A 27306-nucleotide genomic window follows, 5' to 3' on the forward strand; every position below is an offset into this window, starting at 1 on the left:
CGGGTTCTTAAAATTGGATTGTATTCTACAAATCCGTCAACGGATTGCGGATTCCGCTGATTTGTATTGGTAACGATAATAACAAATCTCCTAATAGCCAATCGCCCTTTTTGAGACTTATCCGCAGGATTCCGCGGACCAAAGGAACTGGTCTGATGCGGATCAAAATCAGCCACAAAATTTGCCCATCTCTAATAAGAACCACAGAGCCTGCCGAATTCCCATTTATTGTAAGACCTCAGACCCTGTTATATCCTTGTCTTTGTCATATTTAGTATAGTCTATTGTCTATCCCAAGCATTTTTGAATTCCTCTACTTTATTAGCTTCTGCCATCTCAGCTGGGAGGATATTCCACAAATCCACCACCCTTACGTGAAGAAGAAACAGCTCCTGATAACTTCGTATTTTTTGGAGAGCTGTTGAAATTGAGACCGTTCTGTATAAACATTTTTATTACCCTCTTCCTAGTATGAGCTTTTGAGTCTTACAAGCAGTATCTTTTCAGATGATGACAATGAAAGATACAATGGCATTTTCATTTCATTGGAAAAAAGTTCTCGTCTCATTGACCTTGAGTTTCCCATTCCATCTTTCACAGTGAAAGAAGAGCGAAAAAGGACTGCTGATGAAATCGTTATTTTGATGCCCGATTCGGGTTAACATTTAAAGATGGGATAACATTTCTTCTTGAGTGCATAGGAGGTATCAGTCCATATCCTTAGTGAAGTGAGCTAATTTCTCTACAGTATGTTGTAGTATCGTCCTAGCTCAGATTTGTACAGAAGAAGCATTAGAGAAACCTAAATCTCCCCATGTGTTTCAACCCTCCGTTACATCTATATCAGTCTTCATCATTTGAGGTGCATGAATTGCGGCACTGCGATGTTCCCTTCAAGCGGACACATGCACGTACTGATTAAAAAACATTGCAGTACAGCTATATTTCAAGATCTTGTTTAGAAAGTATCTAATCACTGCCTCTTAAATAAATACGGCTCTCAGACCAAATACTTTTTCTACGTCATGTACTTATTTTACTACTTGGCAAATGACCCATTTCTGAACAATAATTTTATGGGGTACCTGTTTAAGTCCTATTTGTCATGTCGGTTCGCAGTAACGACAAACTGTTTTGCCGTTTCCTGGAAGGGGGGAAGCGCAGTGGTATTTGTGTAATATTGTACAGCAAATAAAAATAAAGCTTGTGAGCACATTCACGTCTCAGGTCTGCAACCCTGCTTTTCCCCATTATCTCTTAGCATGCAGTGCTTCCACTGCAGCCAGGGATTCTGGGAAATGACCTGCAAATTGACCTAGACACATGTGGTGCGATAACCTCTCACTCGGTGGTGATTGGACCCATTAAAATGAAGTATGCTGAAGATCTCATCAGTACTGAAGTGGTTAAATAATGTATGGCAGTTTTTAATATGGCATTCAATGTGCATGGCACAGAAGCAAACAACATAATTACATCTGTGACATTTAATCTCAAGCTGCAGCTTTCTTTCCAGCATATGATTCCATTTGAAAACGAAATTAATATTTAAAAAATAGAAGAAAAAAAAACCCCACTGGTTTATTAAAAATAACCTTTGTTTTTGATTGTGTGTGCTGTTAAGGAATAACAAAAGGGCTGTACACGGCGGATTTACAGAATTGTCATTTGTGTTCTATAGATATTTTGCTTTCTGTTCTCCTGGTTCAATTATATTTAGATGATGCCAAATAAGATTGACTATAAATATATTCATGTAGCATTTGTTTAAGTTTTGAGGATAGAGCAACATACATACATATATATATATAAATATATATGTGTATGTATATATATATATATATATATATATATGTATATATATATATGTATGTATCAGTATTAAAACGTTATGAAAAACATAAGTTAATATAATAAGCCAGTGAAGTATATTGGGATTCTAACTTTAATGGACACCATGCCTTTTTCTCAACATCCTTTTTGCTTCGACTCCCCGAGTGTTGTTTTCTCTCTGTTGCTTAGATATCTGCATCTGCATGTCACACTTTGAAAGGTTTTAGACTATCATCAAGGACAAATAGGAAATTGCATGACTAAAGTGGCTTTGAAGGGGAAGAGTATAACCCACAAGATTTCTCTTTCCGTTATAATGAGCATGCAGCAAAGTAAGCATAACATGAAGGTATGCGGAGAGTAGCTCCATAGAACTATATATATCATTTATGACATTTTAGAGAAAAGTGAAGTAGACAATTCCTACTTTCAAAGCTATTGATATAGGGAGTGTGATCATCTGGCAAGTGGTTGGGGTCCTGAAAGCAATATCTCAATCTGTCTGATGGCACAAACCTCTTGCAGTGCAGACACCTACGTTCTCTACATTTCTTCCCATGCAATTGTGGAATGTTTCAAAGATTCTGTTTGTAGCAGCCTGCTCTGAATATATTTCCTTGCATATGAAGAAGTCTGTTTATTTTAGATGACTGCAACAGAGGAACAGTACAGTGGGGGGCAGCAACAAAGGACTCTGGCTTTTCCAGGGTTCCTCAAACTAAGATTTAAGGGAATGCAAACTGAATTGTTTTTGATCATGGGGACAGGGCACTTTTGTGGCTCTGAAAATTGTCTTGGCTGGATACTGACACCTGAGGTCAATATTTCCAAAAGCCTGAAGTACAGCCTCAGCGGTAATCTTGGCTAGGTCTCCGAGTGCAGTATCAGTAGCAGGGGGAGGTTTTGGGGAAGGATAAGGGGTTGAATGAGAAATAAGGAATTTGAAAGAATGGGAAGCCCATATCCTCTTTAAGTCTATATAAGGGAGAAAGGAACCCACAAGAATAGATTAAGAAAGCAGGGCAGGAAAGGTCATGGAAGAAAATCGATAGCAATCGGGCGTTTTTTTATTAGGAATGGCGTTTGATATTTTGGCCCTAATTTTAGTGTGATCAAGGGCATGAAATATTTGGCCTTATTCAAATATTGACATCTGTTTTGGGACAGCCGAGCTTGTTGGCAGTATGAGGTGGTGCTTCAGTGGAAGTTGGCTCAAAATATGAGCACAGAATTGGACAGTTAGATGGCGATCTTTGGTTGTTGATTATGTGTAACTGTTGGCCTTTGTGCCCATTGCTGGCAGTTACTCTTATGTTGTGCTGCGGGGAAGCAGGAAAGGAGAGTGCTGGCAGAAGAATGAGTTGGTAAAGATTGTGAGTATATAAGACGGATATTTAGATGGCATATATTTTGGGTGGGGATCTTTGCAATATTTACTGGGCTGGTCATCAACAACTTGAGGGTTATTTACTATAAAGAAAGAGAAGTAAGTATGATTATTATTCTGTAGGCTTCTAGTTGGCAGCAAAATGAAGGAGTATAAGTTAAGCGGGTATTTAGCGTCCTAGACGACCCTTCAGAGCGTGCACCCCCCGCCCCCACACACACACAATTAACGTCAGATTTTTTTTATATCTATGTAGCCAGGTCCCCTCTGGCTCCCCAGACATTCGGTTCTCTCTCTCTTACCTGCGACAGCGGGAGGGCAGTTGCAGGGGTGATCGCGTCACCGGGGGCTCTCGGTGACATCAGCTACAAGGCGCCGCCATCTTGTGTGCGTTCGTGCATGCGCGGAAGCTCGCGCACGCGCAGTATAGCCCCAGATGCGATACGGCAGCCATTACAGGGAGTGAGAAGAGGCGCTCCATAGACAGGGACATCTCCCAGTTCGCACATGCGCAGTTAGCAGCGGCGGCGGCCATTACACAGCGCGCACGCGGCCCCAATGTTAAAGAGAGCCACCAAGGACTACAGTTCCCAGCAGCCTCTGGGGACTGCACTTTCACCCTGGTCACAGGCAGCCAGACAGCCAATAAGGCTGACAGATTCTCATGCTGCAAAGTTGAAACAATGTTGTGTGAAGACAGGGATTGTCAGTTAGGAGCTGGGACACAGAGAGTGGAGGGTGTGTTTGTGCAGGGAGGAAAGTAGCCTCATGCACTAGGCCAGAAGTCTCCCCTCAGGCCCCAGCTAGACCCTGACTCCCCACTAGAGAGGGTGGGTGGTCACAGGGACAGGCCCTTAGGTAAGGACCCTGTGCCCCTTCAGCTGTGTGCTAGGCAGGAACCTAGTGACAGACCCTGTGCAGTTCCTTAGTGCAGGGAGAGTGACAGACCCTGTGCAGTTCCTTAGTGCAGGGAGAGGGAGAGACACTGTGCATTTCCTTAGTGCAGGGAGAGAGAGAGACCCTGTGCAGTTCCTTAGTGCAGGGAGAGAGAGAGACCCTGTGCAGTTCCTTAGTGCAGGGAGAGAGAGAGACCCTGTGCAGTTCCTTAGTGCAGGGAGAGAGAGAGACCCTGTGCAGTTCCTTAGTGCAGGGAGAGAGAGAGACCCTGTGCAGTTCCTTGGTGTATGGAGAGGGAGAGACCCTGCAGTTCTTTAGTGCAGGGACCAGTGATAGTGTTTGCTGCATGTATGCTAAATGCTGTGTTGCTGATCCAGAGACTGTCCTTACGGTGGGATGTCCGGCGGGACCCCATCCCACGCGGAGGTACAGATCAGCGCTGGACCAAGCGGCGCCGATAGATCCTTTTCGAAGACACCCAGGTGTAGAGACACCTGGGCAGGTATTTACAGCCTTCCACACGTGCACCAACTTTACCTTGCTCCTCACATGTGACAGGCCTGTTCACACACTTGGGTGGGCTTGGACTCTCTGGTCACGGGGTTGGGAAGGGGGTGTAAGGGTATAGCCCAGTAGGGGCTAAGAAGGTATAGCCCAGTTAGGGGCAAGGTTATAGTTGCCAGCTTGTGGCAGAGGGTGGTACATATATCTTGTTGTGTATTGCTGATGTATGTGTTAAGTTACATTCTGCATATACTGTAGTAAAGACCGTTGCTATTTTACATCCAGTATATGTGTTCGTTTGTATGTGTCCTGAGAGGAACAACTCCCGCTCTGCTGGGAGCCATCACAGGTGGAGGCGCTGCACCATATAGTATTGTTCAGGAGGATACACCCCAGGCTCTCATTAGCGGAGGTAAAGCACCACACCTGGTAACATATAGGTTCCCCCTCACATACACTCTATATGCGATTGGTTGGGGGAATACCCGTTACATCTAACTGAAACATTTAAATGTTATACCTAATAGATTCATTCATACACACTCACCCCTTCCCTGTCATTCTCTTCCCTATCTCTCATTCTCTCCCCTCTCTCCCTGTCATTCTTCCCCCCCTCTTCTCTCTCTCTCTCTCTCTCTCTCTCTCTCTCTCTCTCTCTCTCTCTCTCTCTCTCTCTCTCTCTCTCTCTCTCTCTCTCTCTCTCTCTCGCATTCTCTCCCCTCTCTCTCTGTCATTTTCTACCATCTCTCTGTCATTTTCTCCCCCTTTCACTCTCTTCTCCCCCTTTTCTCTGTCATTCTCTCCCCTCTCTCTGTCATTCTCTTCCCCTGACACACACACACAAAACAGAACAAATACACACAGCAGAACAGAGCAGAACAAACACACACAACTGAGCACAACACTGGCACACATGAAGCAGTATGCATAGCTGGAGGATACACAGAACAGACACACACACCCGTGCCGCTTTCTGATCCATGCTTAGCCCCGTCCCCAGGCTCTTGACATCTCCTCCGGATTGGCTGCATTACCCAGCAGCAGCCAATCAGTATGGGGAAACTGCCCAGCCCCCTAGCAATGGCCATGCTCTCTCTCTCTGCTCTGGGACATCGGGGAACTCCCCTCGCTTAGCGAACTAGCACCCTCCTAAATTCTGCCTCCCTAGACGGCCGCCTAATGGATGAACCGGCCCTGGTAAGCAGCCATGGAAGGCTTTAAGGCAGTGCCACCTCAAACAATAAATCCTTGAAGTTTTACATTCTACGGTACAGGACAGGGAACGGTTACGGTCAAAGAGCAGGAGCTCATGCAGGGCTCAAATATTGAAATGAGATGATTGAGGTGCTGGAAACCTTTTTACAGGATGCGGAGATGTCTTTTACAAAGCACACCATTATCAGAGTGTTTGGCCTATTTGGTGGCCCATTGAACAGGAACATCAGAGTTGCGCGGATCAGAACCTCTGGCAGGGAATGCATACCAATGCTTTTAAATATTGTCTCACCCATTGTGCTAGAAGAGGACATCTTTAGAAAGGAATTTTCACATTTGCAATAGATATGTAACCTTTTGGTGGTCAAGGGGCATTAGGATAATGCATAAATTATGACATCATTACATGGTGGTTAGTGTTGCAATCAAAATAAGGTGGTGTAAAGCGATATATACTCTTTGCATCATACAATTTAAAGCAGATGTAGTGTTATACTGTAACTTGCTTTTATACACGGTATATCCTTTTTTGTGCTTGACATATTTGTTGATAAATGCCACCTTGGGTGTCAATCAATTTTCATAGAAATGACACAGGATTTGGTACCGTGAAGTTAATAGTGTCTTTTCACACATGTCCAGTTATTAGTAACGGCAGTCTGTTCCTTTTGTTGATGGCTAAATTATTCTGTAGTTGAATGGTGAAGGCTTGAATTGTAAGGGAAAAAAAAAAAAAGCACAGCACTGATGGAGGGGAAATTGTCAGGAAGCAAGAAAAATACTATCCTGAAGAGGGAAGATATATCAGATAGAGGAGTGATTGGGGAAGCTTGCCGACTGTGGACAGTGCATGGAATTTATAGGCACAGTGCCAATGGGCCTGGAGCAAGGTTCTCCCCATTAAAGCAGCAGTCCAAGCTGCCATTGTTTTAATTTTTTTTTATTTGTTTTCTCTTTCATATGTGCATCAATACAATCCACACAATGATAAGTAATTAGCTCAATTGCAGATCGATCGGCAAATATTCGGCTCAGGGGTTCACTAAATGTCTGTCAGGGCAGCAGAAGAGGACCAAAGATGCAAAGTTCTGTGGGGAAGATCATGTGACCAGGCAGTCACTAGATACAATTGGTGCACTGCTAGAGAGAGGGCAGGGCTAAAAAAAAAAAAAAGGGGTGTGCCAGAGCCTGTTTCAGAAGAGGAAAGGGATGTGACTTTGTAAATGGTTGCTATAGAAACAACAAATGCTTGTTACATTATAATACATTAAAATGTCATTCAGAGTATTTTCTCATAGTACAGAACTGATTTGGTTAAAAAGAAAATCACGTACAGTAGGATATTGCTTGGTCTGCAGCTTGAAAGACCGTAGTTTGATCAAGTTGTTTTAAAGTTACAAACCCTAAGTAAAGTACAATGAGTGTGGAGGTTAAGAGAATGGGTTTGGGGTTTGTTTTTTTTTGTAAATAGTAAAAACGGAGTATTGTGCTGACATTGAAATGACATTTTAACCCCCATGCAGTCAGGTTCGTCTGGCAGCATACAGATTTTGGGATCATTCTGGGACTCTCCCTTTGAGTTGGGAGGGACGGGAGAAGAGCAGCAGAGCTTCCTTATATGAAGCATCTAGGAATTTGTACCAACAAAGTATATTACGTTTTGAAAAAGGCAGAGATTAGGCTTTCTCGATTCTTCATGGATTAGCAATATCTGTATTTGATTGCCCTGCTGCTTCATAGGATTAGACTGGATTTGCTGATTTAATATAATATATTGGTGGTGATTTATTCTGAGTGGAGAGGAGCGCAGAATGAAAGGGCAGTTATTGGGCGTAGTGCAAAGTAAGCCAGTCTTTTGATTTTGTCAGGTTGGTGGCACAAGGCAATTGAAAGCGTTTTCTACGTGATGGATCTATACCAGGAGTGGCTAACTCCGGTCCTCAAGAGTCACCCACAGGTCAGGTTTTAAGGCTATCCCTGCTTCTGCACAGGTGGCTGTCATTGACTGAGCCACTAATTAAGCCACTTGTGCTGAAGCAGGGATATCCTTAAAGCCTGACCTGTGGGTGGCCCTTGGGGATTGGAGTTGGCCACCCCCTGATCTATATCCAAGAGGTGCATGCAGTTGGTTATAGATACTTGCTGATTTTTTTTTTAAGATTACATTCTCATCCTTAAATTGTTGCTACTGTACAAAATGTATTTATTTATTTATAAAATATTTTACCAGGAAGTAATACATTGAGAGTTACCTCTCGTTTTCAAGTATGTCCTGGGCACAGAGTTAAGACAAATAATACATGGTTACAAATACAGTTACATAAATGAACAGGGTATGTACATTATATACAAGGGAGTGAATTGGTTACTAAGGCTGGTCTAGGTATTTACATATCTCTTCTTTATTTTCATGGGCTTTGACAGATAAAGGGATTTATATAATTGGTCAGTGTCAAGGACAAAAGTCGCCTTCTGTGTTTATTTTTTATTCCAACTACTGTACATTCAAACCAAAATATCCCCCCCCCCACTCTCCCCCAAAGATTACAGAAAATCAGCTGATTCAGCAGAAGCTTTCTAAAGTAATTTCCCATGAATCCCTTCTGTACACAAGCTTAAAGGTGTGATGATAAAAAAATAAAAATTAAAAGCACTAATCCTTTTAGTGGGCACATGCACGATGGGCACTATTTTAGATGGTGCGTTGCATTGAGAATCCGAATAACTTTGAAGCTACAAATTGTTGCAGAAAGTTCTGCATGTATTCCTGGGCACACAAACTGACACCTATCATTATTTATAGTAATAGTCTGCAGTGCAGTACAAGGGGAAAGCCCTACACACACAGGGAGACGGATAACTGGCTTTACAGCTAAAATGAAATTGAAGTAGTAGTGTTATTAGGAAAAGCAGTTTCAGCGATCCTTTAGAGTTTAATACCCCATCTGTCTACAGCACACCTTACGTACTGCAATGTAATGTGCTTGGAGCAAACTCTGATTGTTTAGTATCATGTCAAATATTCTGTCAAAGTCCGTAGCAGTCCAATTGTAAACATGTCAAAAAAATGACAAGCGTGCATATTAACAAAGATGGCATTTTCAGATTTTATATATATACTGTATATATATATATATATATATATATAACAGCAGAGCATTTGCTTATAAGGGTTCCATGTAAAGATGGATTTCAGGCAAAAGGTAACACGTTGTGTGCTCATTTGCATGTTATTTCCCAGAATCCCTTGCTGCAGTGGAAGCACTATATGCTAGGTGATAATGGTGAAAGACAGGTCTGCAACCCTGCCTAAGACATGTGAATGTGCTCACAAGTGATAATCTTTATTGGAGATATAATCTATATATATCTCACCCAGCATACAGTGCTTCCACTGTAGCAAGGGATTCTGGGAAATGACATGCAAATGAGCACACAGTGACACCTTTTGCTTCAAAAACATATGACATGGTCCCCTATACGTTTATGCTTGCTGCATTGCACAGCTTTTCAGCACAGCCTGGGTTAAGATGCAAAGCCAGTAAATCTACCCACAGACAGCTGTTTCAACATTATATGTGTATGTGTACATACACATACACACACACACACAAGCATTGGAAGAAAAATAAATATATTGTTTGATGTTGAAATGGGAAAATATATCCAGACTTCTTTTTGGGTATGACATTTTGATATAGACTTTGTTTTCCTTTTTAATTATGTTGCAGATGTCGAAAGAGAAATCCATGCAGCACCACATATGAGTGAGAAGGTAATTCAGCTATTCAGAAATAAGAGCGAGTTCACTTTCCTGGCCTCGATACAGCAAAGATCATCCACGTCGGGAGTCATTGTATCTATCCGCGAATTGGAACACAGGTAAGTTGATCCGTACCAAGCTAACCTAAAGAGATGTTTTTTTCTTCTGTCGCCTGCCCCCCAACAAGACTGTAAATGTCAGTGTGCAGTTAAAATAGCACCACTGGACAACTGAAGTGTGACACTAAGATCTCGCTGTTACGAGAAGCAGAAAGTGGCATATAAAACATGTCCTATAAATGAACTGCTCAGCGGGATATCATTTTGTAATGGAAACAAAGGTAATCTGTCTTTTGAGATTGTCAACACGCCAAGTAAAAGGTTAATATTGTCAACACGGAAATGGTTTATATTTAAGTTTGATTAAACTGTCTCTGCTATAACATATATTTATATATTTATAAACCGGAACAGATCAGCAAAGTGATCCAATATACCAGCAGAATACAGTAACCGAAGAAAAAGATGATTTGTTGGTCCATGGTGCAGCCAAAAAGCCGGACGTTTCGGTCCCATGGGGGGTCTTTTCTCAAGGGGACTGAAGCGTCTGGCTTGTTGTCTGCATCATGGACCAATAAATCACCTCTTTCTTCTGTTGCTGTGTTGTGTTGGTATATTGGATCACTTTGGTGATCTGTTCCTGTTTATATACCTTTCTCCCTTTACCGTACACGATGAACGCCATCTTTTTGGCATATTACACTGTAAATATATAGCCCCTCTTTATTTCACTATACCTCATCTATGAGGTGTGGGCCTATGTCCGTACCATTATAGTAGCCCACACACATGTGCGAGTAAAAGGAGACACCACACCAGGATATCTATATAACTGGTTTATGAATAGAAGGAATAGGTAATAATGCACAGGTAATAATGTAACCACGTGATCCTTAACACTAGGACCACCACATACTGTACAAAGTACAATAGAAATACTTACATCACAGTTCACCCCAGTGCTGAGCGTGTGTCTGTGTGTTAGTCACTATCAGGCCTCCCGATCCTGGGTGATCAAGCCCTGCTGTGTGGTACCGGTATCTCGTTGGAGCTCGTGTATTGAAATGTAAGGCTGCGCTTATAGTGAGCACTGCATTGCTTGCTAGCGACTGTGTGACGTCACACGCCGCCGTGGCTATAGCGGAAGCTGCACTGCAGTAGGGCGATTTCGCTGGCGGCAAGGGGCGGTGACGTCAGCAAGGGGGAAGGCACAAAAGGCAAGATGGAGATGTGATTGGCTTGCCACCAGTCACGTGATGTGGCCGTCGTGGTGTATCACAAAATCCTTTGTCTTCCGTGCTTTTGGTCTCTACACGGCTCTGTCGCGGTCGCGCCAACTATGGGCACCCGTGACGGACTTCAGGTTCTTGCTTTGGTGCTGCGCGCTGTCTCCATAACTATAAGCGTGGCCTAAGTTGCATGACTGTACTTCACAAAGATATGTAGTGTGGTAGCAGTTTTCCTCTCACTCCGAGGGGGATCCCCTCCGTCGACAGTCTGTCTCCTGCTCCGCTTCCCTGCAGCTGGGTTCTGTACTGATCAGCTCTCCTGTCTCCCACATGGGACACGTGCAGGTCCCGTTACGCAGGAGGCTCTGGATCACAGCCTCACTTCCTCGGCTCCATGCAGATCTGACCTGTCATGGCTGCCCCCAGCACTTAAGATCACTCCCCCTCATAGTCCTTCCTCCTTCACCAGCCCTTTTACTGGCTTAGCATAGTCGCATGTCCATGGAGAGGACCCTGCCAGGGGCAGTGTTCTGGTGTTGCTGGGCAGACGCAGGGGGTATCCGGAGCTGGTATTAATGCATATGAGCTCCGGAGACTCCCGGCTTCAATCCGATGCAATAAAAATAAAAAATAAATTCCAAGTCCTACTCTCAAGTCCCATCTCACCACCCTTGAAGTGGCGAGATGAAATTTGCGAGCAGCTCGCTAGGTGAGTGCCTCGATTTTCTCAAAAACACGAGTGGGAGCTGTTTTTCAGCTCCTGCTTGGTGTGTTTGAACAGGAGGAGCACTACCGCTCAGGGAGATGCACTTCCCGAATGAGTTTTGCAGGTCATTGGAGCTTTCTGAATAGCCGCCTTGCCAAATAGTACGGGAAGTGCTCAGAATCCTCGATTTCCTTACCGAAGTTTATAGACTAGGCTTAATTATTGGGTTCTGATGCTGTGGGCCAGAGAGCAAAGGGAACACTGTGTAATACTCAATTGGACCAATAGTTCACTGGTACAGTGTGCTTATATGGAATATGACTAGTATCCTACAGATGTGGTCAGATTTACTGTCCTTGGTGTAGCCGCGTATAACCATGTCCTTGAAAACAGAAAGTGCCCCGGGAGTATTAACTCTGCAGGGGTCCCTGCTTCTGAATTGGACCACCACATCGTTAATCACGCCTGGCCAGCCGACCGTCTGTAAGGGCTGTGCAGAGGTGTCCCAGAGAGAAAGTCTACCCGAGCAGCTCTTACAGAACAAATTCATGTGCTTTTTCAATATAATGAAGTCGTATTCCCCTTGCTGGAGAGGAGTTCAGCTACCTTCATTTCAACTCTGTCTCAAGTAGAGAAATAGCATTTTCCCAACATTGAGCAGGAGACTCTCTATGCTGTAGAATGTAACTTGCCTTTGGAGTATAAACATGTAAATGCTACAAAGAGCAGACAAAAATGATTGATACAGACTAGTATTGACAAAAAAACATATGAACTCCTTTCACTATGAGAGGAGCCTGAGATGCATTTTGCTTAACAACCCCCTGTGGCCGTAATGGAGTTAATAGAGCTGTGCCATTATTTAATAAATGACCCGACAGGAAGCAATATATTTGCCCATCTGTAGCACTCTGGTTTAATTCCCAGTACTTGGTGTCAGAGGTATTGGCTGCAGGTGCTTCTCATCTTCACCCTTAACTTCTCAGTTGGCGGTGAGCTGTTGGTGCTCCCAAACCCTTCTGCTGTGGGGTTCATATTGAAAATGAGGACTTCTTTTAACCAGCTTTTGTGCTGGCGAAATGGCTCTCGGAGAATTCTGTCGGAATGCATATTCCATTTTCTTGCAGAGCCGTGTTCTGTAGATAAAACAGATTGTCTAATCTTTTCACGGGTCAGAAGACTATTTCATTATTATTTTTGTGGAATCATTGAAGCTTTTATTGCAAGGAGCCGGGATGTGCACTTTGATATCAACTTGTCCATGTATAAATAAAACTATGTCCATCATGTTTCACTGGTACACAAGTGATGGAAGTCTAATGCAATGCCTGCGTTTTATTCCTCCTACACCACATCCCCTCTCCTGAGTGATAGGAGGTGGACAGTTCTACAGCTAGAAAAGGGAGTTGGCTTGCGATAACATGCTGGCCTTTGAAGTGGGTGTGCGCCTTCACTTTGCCTGAAACCCTTCTACCATGTTGTTCTTGCAGTACTTCCCAATTACATTGCGTTATTGAATATATTCGGCATCTTGGGAATGGCCATCTTTTATGTGCATTAGGAAAACCCAAACATGGAGGTTTTGTGTACTGTGCAAAATCCTGTAGCAAACGAACACGCATTAGTTAATGTAGTATACACGTGAAAACCTTAATGGGGGGGGGGGTTCTCATCTCCAGTCATCAAGAGCCCCCCAACAGGTCAGGTTTTCAGGATATCCCTACTTCAGCACAGGTGGCTCAAAGTCCCTGCTTCAGCACAGGTGGCTCAATCAGTGGCTCAGTCAAAGGCTGAGAATCCCTATCAAAGACTGAGCCACCAATTGAGCCACATGTGCTGAAGCAGGGATATCCTTAAAACCTGAGCTGTTAGGGAGGGGGGAGGGGGGGAGGGCTGGAGGACTGGAGTTGAGAACCTCTGTGTTAGTGATATTTGGAGTTATTAAAAAAACATGGAACTTAAAACAAATACTGTTGAATAGTTTAATTTAAAAAAATGGTGCAATGTAATACTCTATACTGTATATGCTCTATATATACCAAATGGAAATATCTGCTGCATTAAATCCAAATTTTTATATTAATGTAGTAATTGGTCTTCTATTCAATTGTTTGAGCAATAATTTAAGTCCGTTATTTCATGTAACTGCTAATTGTCTTTCTTGGAATTGTAATTGCAGGTAAAAATGTAACAATCGCTTGTTTTTTCACATGTAACTTTTGTAACCACCCTCCTAGAAGATTACTAGCAGGTTAGTGTATGTTGGGCCCCGTCCTGTGTTCCCATAGAGATTCTCACGTCACGGGAAAGCATTTAGGATAGGGAGAACGTTCAAGAGGGGAACTGTTCCCGGAGGATACGAGGATAGACGCCTCGGGGAGAAGAGATGGGGATAGACCGATAAATTAGTAGAACAGATCAGGCCCAGCTTTATTATTATGTTGTAGAGAGGGACATTGCCCTTTAAGTTAGGATCCCAGGCTAATGGAGTCCAGCAGGTCCCAAAGATGGAAAAGCTACACGCCACAGGGGGCCTCAGAAAAGAGGTTTCCCAGGTGTCAACGTATCGACTCTAACCACAGATCCGAAGTAATACTCGTCTCGGTCTGTATAGAAGTAGCAGTTCCCAAACAGGCCAAAGGTACCGTTGTCACTTACAAGGGACCAGCCAGGATCCCTGTAATAGGCCTAGTGTAACCCGTGTAATACAGATGATTATTCCAAAATAATAAATGGGTGTCGGGTCTGACACCAATGGAGCAACTAAGTCAATACACCTGCATTTGAGTATTAAGAGTGGGTACTTATGGAAGCACAGTATTTATGTATAACTACTCGGAGATGGTATAACGTTGTCGCATGAGTGTGGGATGTCCCCGTGCCTGGGGACATGAATAAAGGACTGATGTTGTTCTATAAAAGTTCCCGGCGCCCATTATTTCCATCCTTGCTATCTCATCGCCCAGCCGCCTGACTCCAGCACCCTGAGTCAAGGTAACCCATGCTGAGTAGCCTACACTGTTCAATGATGTAATCTCCCTATAAACCAGGAAGGGAGGGTTACACTTTCACGAAGCGACAACCAAACTGTTGCCTCCCAAAAGTGTTGGTTAGAGCTGCAATCTCTTCAGCTAATGACTGTATCGAGGACTTGCATTAAAACCAATGGAGAGAGTTGGCGTTTAACAGAGGTTATTCATGGCCTCAAATTATGTCGGCTGTCTGTGGCGATCCCACTGTGCTAAAAACCTGCAAAACGTTGAAAAACAAATTGAACTCCTAGCAGAGAATTAAGAATGTACTCATAATAACATCTACTGACCTAAAGGGAGACAAAACAGACATCTGACAAGTGTTTGCCAAGGCATGAAATGTGTACTTAGTCTCTTCCCGTTGCTGATAATCACGGTATAATTTATAATTGCGTCAATCTATTTCACAAATGTAAGTGACCCAAGGGAGCATTTTTCAGGAGCTGCTTTCTATTGTTATGAAAGAAACCACTGCTCTTTGCCTTTGATATATAACATTTATTTATCGTTTCTACTTGGTCAGGCTGTTTTATTTTATTCTGATGTTTCTTGATTAACTGCATCAAAATATGACCAATGCTGTGTTATGGCCAAATCTGTAATGCCTTTTATGTGCAAGCCGGATTTTCCATGGACATCTGTTCAGCTCTCAAAGTGATTTTCTCCTTGTTGATTGTTTGGGCAGGCAGTGCACACACAACTTTTTGCATTTGATCTTGGATGATAATATAGCTGTGTTGCTTTTATGTATTTCATGCTTCAGCTCTTCAAATAAAAGCGGAATGGAAGTGCATTGGTATAGAAAGGTGCTTTGTTCCTTAACTATGTATAATGTGTACTTTAGTATATAACAAGCGCATACAAAATTCAGAGAAATAAGATAGAAACATCTGAAGCATTGATCAAATAAAAGTGCAAGCCCATCGTGTTAAAACAATACTTTTTTTTTAATATATATTTTTGGCAGGAGTCCCAAGAAACAAAGCTCTTTTTAAAGCACAAATCTGAGATGCTGAACTCAAAAACAGGCTTGTGCTGGCAATCTTTGAAAGTATTGCCTTCCCTCACACGTTCTCTCATTCTTGAAGTCCGATATCAGTATCTGCACAGTTTCCATTCCTGAGGAAACAGGGTTCTAGGGATGGAATGAAACACAGGTAATTATAACAGGAACCATATCAAAGAAAGGCGTTGTTCGCGCCTTAACATTTAGGATTGAAAAGGAGAACAAAGGCAGATTGCTGGGGAACAAGGCATCAACCGAAATATGAACTTGGCTATTAATGCATTTTGTTTACTTTGAAACAACAGGGCTACGTACGCGGTTCTCTCTATTTGCAAATAGATGTCTGTGTTACAGAGGAGGATTCCCAGTTAGTACACAGGTTTAAAAATACAGGACCTTGATATCTTAATCCTACAGTCTGCAGTGAAGTGTGTGTGTGTGTGTGTGTGTGTGTGTGTGTGTGTGCCATAAACTAAGTGGAGGAGATAAAAATACGTGGTTAGGCTCTTTACACCTTTATTAATGATGGCATGTGGAATTTTACACTCAGAGCTCTGACCTAGAGATCCTATTTCTAGGTAGTTGCCACTATCCATTTGGGGGGGGGGGGGTGGGGTAGGGTCTGGGGGTGGGGGGTCCTGCATTCTGTACATTACTACAATAATGTAATTTTTAAACTAAGACCTCCAAATAAAAGTTTTCCAAAAGTTCAAGCCCTTGGGATTTGACACTGAATTCCTTGACGCGTCAAATGTTTTACACAATATACAGTACAGAATAAGATTAACATAGGTATTAATTTATAATACTGTAGAATAACAAATACTAGACTTGAAAAAGACCAGATAAACAAATATTACAGAAACGCTTCTTTATGCAAAGAAAGTTACTTCCGTTTGAAAATGTTGTACAATGAAATGGCATATTACTCAGAATCCATTATTTGAGTTTAACAGAATGTATAGGTATTTTCTGTCCTGAGCAATATTACTCATGTGAACAGGACAGTAGCATATTTTTATTGGAAAATATGTGCTGGAAGCAGGACGCTTTCTTTGTGATTATTACTTAGCCAGGCTTTTATCTATATTTCAAGGACAATTTGAAAGAAATGAGATCAGTGAAAAAGGGGAGATATGTTTCCATCAATCTATGCTTTAAGGACAGCACTGTCCTTTTATATTTTGGATATGACAGGATAGTATCTCATCATACGCGGTGGCATTCTGGATATGATCAAAGGTTTGAATTTATCTCCAGAAGCAGGATGGTGTGTATTGTTCTGTTATGGTACTGTGTGCGTGTGTATATCTCTATAAAACAAATACACACACACACACAATTATTATTGTTTTTATATATATATATATATAAAATAATCAATGGTAATAGATGGGCACTCGACCCAGAATTGCCATAGTAAATAGTGCCCTATGTATAAGTATACATCAGAATATATTTTAAATGTTGTAATTTGTTTTTTCACCAGTAGGATGTCCATTCCATCTTGTTTCTTCCGATTTGCTCTACAGTTACGTTTGGCGCATTGTCACTGTAATGGTCCTTCCTTTTGCAGAGCCCTGGCATAGTGGGCTAGTTGTCCATCTTTGATTAAAGTATGAAACAAAATGTATATTTGTAAGGTCTTCAAAGATGGGTACAGTTCCAAAGGGTGGGGAAACCGTTTCCGGCGAGGAGAATCCTGCTTGTGCAGCCAACACCACATAGACAAAAACATTCCTTAAAATGCAGGTCTCCTCTAGGACAGAGGTACAAAGTAGAGCTCTACTCACAAGTTCACAATGCAATTATTCGTTTATTGTAACAGCCAAGAACAGAGGAGAAACCAATGTTTCAGGTCCCATTTGGACCTTTATATGGACCTTTCAAAGCTTTACTTTGTACCTCTGTCCTAGAGGAGACCTGCATTTTGAGGCATTTGTTCTTTTCAGATGGGTGCCGCTGTGAACTTTGTCACGTTTCCTTTTTTTTTTACCTTTTGTGCTCAAGGCTGCATTATACATTAAAAAAATACAAAGCATAGAATTTTTACTCACCCACTTATTCTTCATCCGTGTTTGGAATAGCTGTCTCCGGTTCCGTGCCTTCACCACTGCGGCACAGATGCATACAATAAGGTACAAATGGACTAGCACTCAGTCACTAGGGTTGTCAGGTGTCCGGTATTGAACTGGACTGTTCTGTATTTGGATACCCTGTCCAATAAAAAATAAGAGGTACTGTAGTACTGCACATGTATGTGTCCGGTATTTTCCTCCCTGGACATAGTGACTTGACGCACCTTTCACCGTTGCGTCCAGTATTTTTGGAGAAGCCACCTTGCAGCCCTATCGGTCACTGTGAATAAAAAATACAACTAACTGACATGCTCCTTATGTCTGATCTCTCATAGTGCGTTCTAATGCAGAATGCCAGTGCAGCAGTACAAAAAACAAAGCCAAAGGTTAGTCACATACTACAGACAGTAAAAACAGCAATGTTTCAAGGCCCCTGGGCCCTCTTGCCAAATTTTTTTTGCGGTCTTTAAGCAAGTACTGTATATGACTAACCTTTGCCTTTTTTTTTCTGCAAAGCAAGATATTCTGCGTTAAAACGGAAATGTAGAAATCGGATGCGAGTTTTTGTTGTTCACAGTGACTTTTTTTTGATTGCGAGCCTATTTTGGACTTCAAGTCTGCATTGCAGAATTCCTAGCAGCTTCATGTACTCGGTATGTATTGCACATTCTTCCCTGATATTTTTTTTGGTGCCAGTTTAAGTGCAGTATTTAAGCAAATGTTTCAGATGGCACACATAGGTATTTTCACTATATTTCATCGTCTGCAAACCTATAAAGATTTTTTTTTTTTTTTTACTATTTAATCATGTTTGAAAGATCCATACACTTTAATACGCCAAGCATATTTTGCTTTTATTCTTCTCTCCAATGTGTCATACTCTCAGAGCTTAAGGTGAAGGACAGTTCTTGATGTCACTGATGGCACAAAGACATCAAATACCGCAGGAGTATGTGCTCAAGCTGCAGCCTTGGTGCAATCAGACAATGTCACACATACACAACACACATAATATATACAATGAAAATTGTAAAGGCTTCTGGAGCAGTGAGCTTGCCAAGATTGAATCTTTATTGGAAAATTCCAGATGACGAGCTAGGCAGTAGACTGAAACCAAATTCGGTGCATCTTCCCTCCATGTAACCAACACCTGTTATCAGCTCTTGTACTGACTCTGAATACAGAATCCAGTGATGATTACATATAAAAAGGGTTTAAACATGCAGTGCTGCATAGGGACCACCTTGAACTATTGACAGTGATATGTTTTTATCTGAAATATCTAGTTGATGCCTTAATCAATCGGACAAGTTGACATATTCAAGTCATTTTTGGAAAAGTTTCACTTAACAGCTAAAGAGAAAAAGAACCCCAATTTATAGCACTCTCTCACCCAAGTGGATGATTGATGGGTTAATTAAAATACATTTTAATATGAACAAACGATAAAATACAGGGTTATATAAAAAAAAATAATTAAATAGTGCATTGTGGATCCAATAGGAGTATGTAAACCCCGGATAACAGACAATGATTGGTACAGTGTATTAATGATAAACACTGTCCTTGGTGATGTCTATTTGAAAGAAATCCACCAAGAGGGGGGCTGGAGGAGGGAGATAATACTAAAATGCCAACAGCTGACTGGAGTAACTAATTGGTGCACAATAAAAGAATCCTAATAAATGGGTAAATGTATGTGTGCAGTACACAGTGGATTGTAGCCCATTTAAGTAGCAAGCATAGTGGAATGCTCGCTCCCTCTCTAACAAGTTCCTCTTTGCTATAACTGAGACCTGGCTCACTCAGTATAACTATGCTCTGGATGCTTCCCTCTCTTATGGTGGTCTTTCTTTCTCCCACACTCCGCGCCCTGATGGCAGAGGTGGAGGCGTGGGGCTCCTCCTCTCCTCTCTCTGCCATTACCGAACCCTTCCTATTCCTCCCTCTCTTGCTTTTTCCTCCTTTTGAGGCTCACACTGTCCAGATCTTCTCTCTTTTCCTTGTCCACGTGGCGTTCATCAATCGCCCACCTACCTCTACTCATTCCCCTTCTGTCTCTCTCTCTCACTTTGAATCCTGGCTCTCTTTCTTTCTCTCCTCAGACTCCCCTGTTCTTCTCCTTGGTGACTTCAACTGCCACATTGATGACCCCTCTCTCCCTTGGGCTTCCCGCTTTCTCTCGCTAACCTCTTCTTTTGGCCTTCAACAGTGGACTGCAGCCAGCACCGACAAAGATGGTCACTATCTAGACCTGGTTTTCTCTAAAAACTTTTATCTCTCTAATTTCTCCATTTCCCCCTTTCCTCTCTCGAACCATCACCTCATCTAATTTTTCTCTCTCTCGCGCTTTTCTTCTCCATCTCCATCTACCCCTAGTTTCTGCTCTATTAACCTACCAGCCTTTGATTCTACTTTACGCTCCTCCCTCTCCTCTCTGTTCTGCTACAGACCCTGACAACCTGGTAAGGAACTACAACTCTGCCTTATCCTCCTCTCTTGATATACATTCCCTGCTTTCTCTCTGCTGTCCTCGCTCTTCTAACCCCAGACCCTGGCTAAATTCCCACATGCGCATTTTGCATTCCTCCACTCGTGCCTCTGGAGGAAATCTCATACTCTCGCAGACTTCCTTCACTACAAATTTATGCTATCCTGTTTCAACTCTGCCCTCTCTCAGGCTAAACAAACCTACTTTTCTTCACTAATCAACAAACACAAGTCTAACCCACGCCAACTCTACACTGTCTTTGACTCTACTCAGACCACCCCCTGCTGCCTCCTTTTCTTCTGCCATCTCACCTCAGGATTTTGCTGACTATTTTAAGGGAAAGGTGGAATCCATACGTCAGAACATCTCCCTCTGTTTCCTCCTCTCATCCCACACCACTTCCTAACTCTCCTCCTGCCTTCCTTGACTCTTTTTTTCCCCACTGTCTTGGAGGAGGATGTGTCACTGCTGATCTCCTTTTCTCCCTCTACCACCTGCCCTCTTGACCCCATTCCCTCCCATCTCCTAAAACCTCTTGCTCCTACTATAATCCCTATGCTCACACAGATTTTTAACTCTTCCCTCTACTCTGGTACCTTTCCCTCCTCCTTCAAACATGCAACCGTTATACCATTACTCAAAAACAGCAAGCTTGACCCTACCTGTCTTTCTAACTAGTGACCTGTATCCCTCCTGCCTTTGCCTCGAAACTCCTTGAGCGTCTTGTATTCTCTAGTTTGCTCCATTTTCTCAACACCCATTCACTCCTAGACCCTCTACAATCTGGCTCCCGCACTGCTCACTCCACTGAAACAGCCCTCACTAAAATAACTAATGACAGCCATGCTGCCAAAGACAGAGCTCATTACACTCTGCTCATACTACTTGACCTCTTTGCAGCATTTGACACCGTGGACCACCCCCTTTTCCTTCACATTCACCATACTCTTGGTATTCGTAACAAAGCTCTATCCTGGATCTCCTCCTATCTCTCCCATTGTACTTTCAGTGTCTCTTTTTTGCTAACACCTCTTCCTCCTCTATTGAGCTCTATTGAGCTCAATGTGGGGGTACCCCAGGGCTCTGTCCTGGGACTTCTTCTCTTTTCTCTGTACACACTTTCTCTGGGTGACCTAATCACATCTCTTGGGTTTGAATATCACCTTTATGCTGACAACACAAATTTACTTTTCAACCCCTGACCTTACACCTGCTGTACAGACCAGTTTCTGAATGTCTCTGATATCATCCTAGATGGCCCTCCGCCGATTTAAACTTAACATGGCAAAAACAGAGCTCCTTATACTTCCTCCCAAACCTGGCCCTACTACCTACTTCCACATTACTGTTGGAAGTACCATCATTCACCCAATAGCCCAAGCACGCTGCCTAGGGGTCACACTCGACTACTCTCTCACATTCTCCCCTCACATTCAAAACTTATCTAAAACCTGTCACTTTTTTATCCACAATATTACAAAGATACGCCCTTTCCTCTGTTACTCCACTACTAAAACTCTGACTCAGGCCCTCATTCTCCCCGTCTCGATTACTGTAACCTCCTTCTGTCTGGCCTTCCTGCCTCTCACCTGTCTCCCCTACTATCTATCCTAAACGCTGCTGCCAGAATCACTCTACTCTTTCCTAAATCTGTTTCCGCGTCTCCCCTCCTGAAATCCCTCTCCTGGCTTCCGATCAAATCCCGCAGCTCGCACTCAATTCTCCTCACTTTTAAAGCTTTACACTCTTCTGCCCCTCCTTACATCTCAGCCCTAATTTCTCGCGATGCACCATCCCGACTCTTGCGTTCTGCTCAAGGATGTCTTTGCTCTACCACCTTTGTATCCAAAGCCCTCTCCCGCCTTAAACCTTTCTCACTGACTGCCCCACACCTCTGGAATGCCCTTCCCCTTAATACCCGACTAGCACCCTCTCTATCCACCTTTAAGACCCACCCCAAGACACACGCTTAAAGAAGCATATGAGTAGCACCGTGGCTAATACTGTACTAAATACATAAAGCTTGGCCCCCTGCGGCCTTCTCTGTCTTCTCCCCTGCAAATTCATCTTTTCCCCCTGCATCTCCAGTTAAAATGGCCGTGCGGCATTGAATGATGCTGCGTTGCCATGGCAACATGACGCAGTGATGAAATGACGTCACACGGCATCACGTAACGTGGCATCCGCGTGACGTCACAATTAGTGTTGGACCGGGTCCTACATTTTTTTAAAACCGGGTAACGGGTACCCGGAGGATTTGGCGCCTTGTACCCGGCCGGGTACCCGGCTACCCATTTTATCACTTACCTGGGGTGGAGGAAACTTACCTGGGGTGGAGAAAGCCCGCGGCAACATCTGAACAGGTAAGCAGAGGTGCGGGGGCGGTGGGGCAACATCAGCGTCAGTGTGGAGCCCGCACGGGAGCTGCAGGACTCCATACTGCACTGTGAGCTGGGACCATGTGACCAGAGCAGGAGAAGAAGCTTTCCTATTGGACAGACGGCTGTCCCAGCTCACAGTGCAGTATGGAGTCCTGCAGCTCCCGTGCAGGCTCCACACTGACGCTGATGTTGCCCCACCTCCCCCGCACCTCTGCTTACCTGTTCAGATGTCCGCTCGGGCTTCCAGCAGGTAAGCAAGATACTTTTCAACTACCCTGACATTACCCGGATACCTGGTGCCGGGTCCACTTTCCAGCTGCCGGGTAATTTCCGGGTAGCTGAAAAGCCGCTGGGTAGTACCCGGTACCTGATACATCACTAGTCACAATGTCACGTAGCGTCCTATTGTCATGGCAACGGACATTTTAACAGGAGCTGCAGGGGGAAAAGATGAATTTGCAGAAGAAGATGGAGAAGGCCGGGGGACGCCGCCGCAGGTAAGCAGTCGACAGCTGCCAAAATGCACACGCCTGTGGCGACTGGGCGAGTACATTTGTCGAGCCATGATCATTGATACACTATACCAAGCATTGTCTGTTATCCGTGGTTTACATACTCCTACTGGATCCACAATGCGCTATTTAATTGTTTTTTTATAACCCTGTATTTTATCGTTTGATGTGTTAATTAAAATAAATTTTAATAGGAACAATCATCCACTTGGGTGCGAGAGTGCTATATATTGGGGTTCTTCTTCTCTTTAGCTGTTACATTAATTATGTCCCAATTAGCACAATCACCCTTCCTGCATCATTAGTAAGCGGAAGCAGGGGTTCCTCTCTAGTATACAAAAGTTTCACTTACAAATAAAAATCTGATGGGTGAATGGGTGACTATGAATCGCCACGCCGGTGACCAGGTAATCATATTTATTCAAAACCCCTGCATGCACGAATATATAAGGGTCAGGACCAGGAAGACATAAGGTAGAGGTGACGGAGGGAAAACGAAACATTAGGTTATCATTTTTACAAAGTGACTTTCTCCTTATTGCAACTCCAGGATACACTGCGAAGTTGGTTTTGGGCTTTAAATTGCAATCTGTTTCTTGCTCTTCTAGTAGTGTAAGGATTAAACATAGCACCCTAATTCTTTTCTGTAATTTTTTTGTGTGCGTGCAACATTCACCAAAAATTCAACTTCATCAGTCTCTGTGTCCTCTCAATGTGGCCACATTTTTATTCCCCATCAATTAACATTTGAACTGTTTGGTTATGCACGCACATATTGTTGTCCTTGACGAGTTTCTTTGGGGCTGCGAATGTGCTTTTATCTGCCTCTGGCTCCTTTGCACCTTGCACTCATCTCCACATGCTCTAAACCACATTACAGCATTTAATTGTTGCTTAGATAATTTAGTGGCTGTCTGAAGAGTCTGGCTTTGATGGGGACTCTGAAACAAAAGCCCTCTGCATGCCAATATTAACATTTGCTGGCGCCTTCCAAATTACCAATACATATGCTGCCTTCCCCCCTTCTTCCCCCCCCACATTCATAATTTAAATGCCTTCAGTCTCTTTGGGGAAGAACAAAAAACCAAAGGAACCTACTGGTCATAAACCGTCACTCACGTGTTGGCGAGAACAGAAGATGCTGTCAGGGTGATGTGACTTCGAACATTGCGCTATGTTTCTCTGTGGATTCGGCCCAAGTGTCAGGCAATAGAAAATGAAGATCAATGACTTGCTTAATGGTTAGAAGGGAGAAATTGGCCTCATTCATCAAGGTCAGAAAGTCTTGTAAAGTGCATCTGGTGTCAACGGTGCCGGGGTCGTTTGCTGACATTTATCACTTGGATCGGTTTATTTAATGATTGCCAGCCAGCTGTTGTGTCATTAAAGTATCCAAACTATTTAGCACCCTAGTTGCTGCAGGGGTCGGCAAAGCTCTGGCAACAAAGCCATTCAAATATTCAGATCTGTTTATGAAAGTTTGGCAGGAATGCGGAAGGAATGGAAATAAGCTGACCTAGATTTCTCCGTGAATAATTAATATACCAAACTTCAAGATGCTCCGAGCTTCTATCCAAAATATCTCGGAGGAAGTGGCTTCCTCATTACCTGATGCTGCTTCACCTATGGACGACTTATCGGCAAGGGAAGAAAGTCTATTAAAAAAATAAAAAAAGAAGTTGGTCCAGAGGGATTTTCTCCATGAAAGCAGCAAGAGAAGCTAGCATTTCCTGTAAAAAGTAATAGAAATATTAAGGAGTTCAGGAAAGTTTAGCATACAACAGCGGTTCCCAACCTTTTTACATTGCGCACCCCCTGCTAGAAAATATTAGTTAATAAATCTTATTGCCTATCCATCAGACTATTGCTAAAGAAAACAGTTTGACTGATCCCAGGCAGTATAGCGTCCTGCGCTCGTGGGGGGAACACACACTTAATAAGGCCTCGAACTGTGTAGACAGCATGGGTGATATAGCTGTCAATCACAATATCTTGCCGCTGTTGATGCAAAGCATTGTGGGGAGCGACTTTGGAAGCTCCTGCTGTGATTGACAGCTATACCACCCATGCTAAGGTGACACCTTCCGAATCCCTACGCATTCCCGATACTCCTGTTCAGAATCACTGGTATACAAGAAGTTAAATCGTATGGTTAAAAAACAATGATACAGGATTTGATGAAATAAGAGAGCATTGAGTTTAGTAGTATCAAGTACTAAACAACTTATTAAAAAGTGGCACAGTATTGGTTTCCAAAAGAGGATACCCACATATGAATCCTAGTACCGTGCCTGGCTGGAAATTAAATAAGTCAAAATAATAGCTCCAGGTTTTACATTCACCTTTGCCTCACTCCAAAAATCGTTTGTTTCGTTTTGCTAACCAGTGAGTGGGGACACTTTCTACTTGTACTCCACATAACAAAATATTGCTATTCTGTCTCTCAGTCAGGGTTGCCACCACTCCGGGTTCCACCGGGAGACTACCGGTGTTAGCCACGTATCTCCGGGCTACGGGTTTACCTTGTAAACCTCCGGGTGGCGGCATGCAGCGGCGTTCGGGGACGGCGTCTCCTGGCATCCTCCCGGCATATTGCATCTTCCCCTGCAACTCCTGTCAATAAGGCCACTCTGTGTCAAATGGCGTGTCAACAGGAATGCTTCGTGATGTCAGCCGCCCGTTGCCATAACAACGTGATGTCGCGTGACACCTCGGCGCCATAAGGCACCCCGTTGTCGTGGCGACTTGACGCCACATTATGTTGTGATGTCAACGTGGCACCATTTGACGCCGCACGCCCATATTGACGGGTTGCAGGGGGAGATGCCAGAGGATGCCGGGAGACGCCGCCGGTGAAGGTAAGCGCTAAATTTTAAAATGTTGTCTCCGGGTTAGGCTTCAGTAAAAGGTGGCAACCCTGCTCTCAGTCCAATGGGGTCAGAATATGTCTGTTGTGGTATAGTGGAACTTGCAGTGCTACTTAACAAAAAGTGTACCAAAGTGGTTAACATATTTCTTTTAGTTACCAGAGCGGAAGAATAAAAGTGTGTAGGCTGAATCTGAATTATTCTGAGCATATTGCAGTGGAGCCAACTGTAATATTTAACTTTAATGTGCAGTGAGATCGCTTTGGCGTAGAGTGTAATAACAGAATAGCAGCTGTTTCCTCTGCTATTCACATACTTGCCATTGCTTTGCTGTGCATTTGTATAAAGCAGAGTTGACATGTTAACACCTGTATCTTTTGCTAATTAAATATATTTCATGTACTGCACCGCTGCATTACAGGTTGTAAAGTATAACATTTACATAAAGTAGCCATTCCAAAAAGTTTTGAAAGTTTAAACTTTTTAAATGTGCAAATAGTATACTGTACATGTAAATCTTACACTTTTTTTTGGTACAGAACTAATGCATTTAGACATAAGTTCAAATTGTTCTGATGCATTCTTGTTCCCGAAGTATAACAAATATCAGTTTTGTCAGTATCAATGCTATTGATACTATGGAGTCCATGTATCAAGGCAAAGGGGGGACATTTTGGGTCAAAAAAATGCACAAGAAAAAAAATCCTATTGAATGCTTGAATTTTGCTTTGATACATATGCCCTTGTATGTTTCTTTGTTTAGTCTGTTGGCTCTTACCCATGGTTTCTGGAAAATTGGATCCGCATTTTCAAAGGATCCAAAATATATTCTATTTTTGTATAAAACCTACTTTCTGCCCCCAAAAAAATAATTATGTATACATTTCAACCCCGTTATAGCGCGATCTGTTACAACGCGAATCCGCTTATAACGCGATGCATGCGTGGCTCCCAATTTTCGTATTTATGAATACTTTACAAGACGATTATTGGTATCTTAAATACTTTATTGTACAATGCATACAATTGTACATTATTTCTAACGCAATGTGATTCTTTGGACCCCAAGCACAGCGTTACAAGGGGGTTGAGATGTGTGTGTGTGTGTATATATATATATATATATATATCGTAATATATTGAAAAATAAACAAATCGGCGCCTTTCTGGGGGTGAGGAAGCACCAACGTGCGAAACGCGTTGAGGTCACGAAAAAGTCACCCCATTTCCCGCATCAGTGGTGTGAGGCGAGTTTGAAGGGAGCGCGTTCCATTCCTTGCCGACGGTGATCTCCGGAGCCTGGTTCCCATCGTCCGGCTCCCTGAGTCCCAGCCTACCACCGCGCT

The 27306-nt window shown here is 43.1% G+C and overlaps 1 protein-coding gene across 6 annotated transcripts in view; it reads left to right on the top strand.

Moving 5' to 3' along the window:
- NELL1 (neural EGFL like 1) overlaps window positions 1-27306 on the top strand; it is a 515249-nt gene that overhangs the window by 82778 nt on the left and 405165 nt on the right. For all 6 annotated transcript variants that reach the window (XM_075567201.1, XM_075567205.1, XM_075567202.1 and 3 more), the window contains one exon: window positions 9568-9718. In XM_075567201.1, the coding sequence (XP_075423316.1) occupies window positions 9568-9718 (151 nt within the window). The remainder of the gene's footprint in view (window positions 1-9567; window positions 9719-27306) is intronic.

This window comes from Ascaphus truei, chromosome 12 (genome assembly GCF_040206685.1).
Source record: "Ascaphus truei isolate aAscTru1 chromosome 12, aAscTru1.hap1, whole genome shotgun sequence".
NCBI classification, from domain to species: domain Eukaryota; kingdom Metazoa; phylum Chordata; class Amphibia; order Anura; family Ascaphidae; genus Ascaphus; species Ascaphus truei.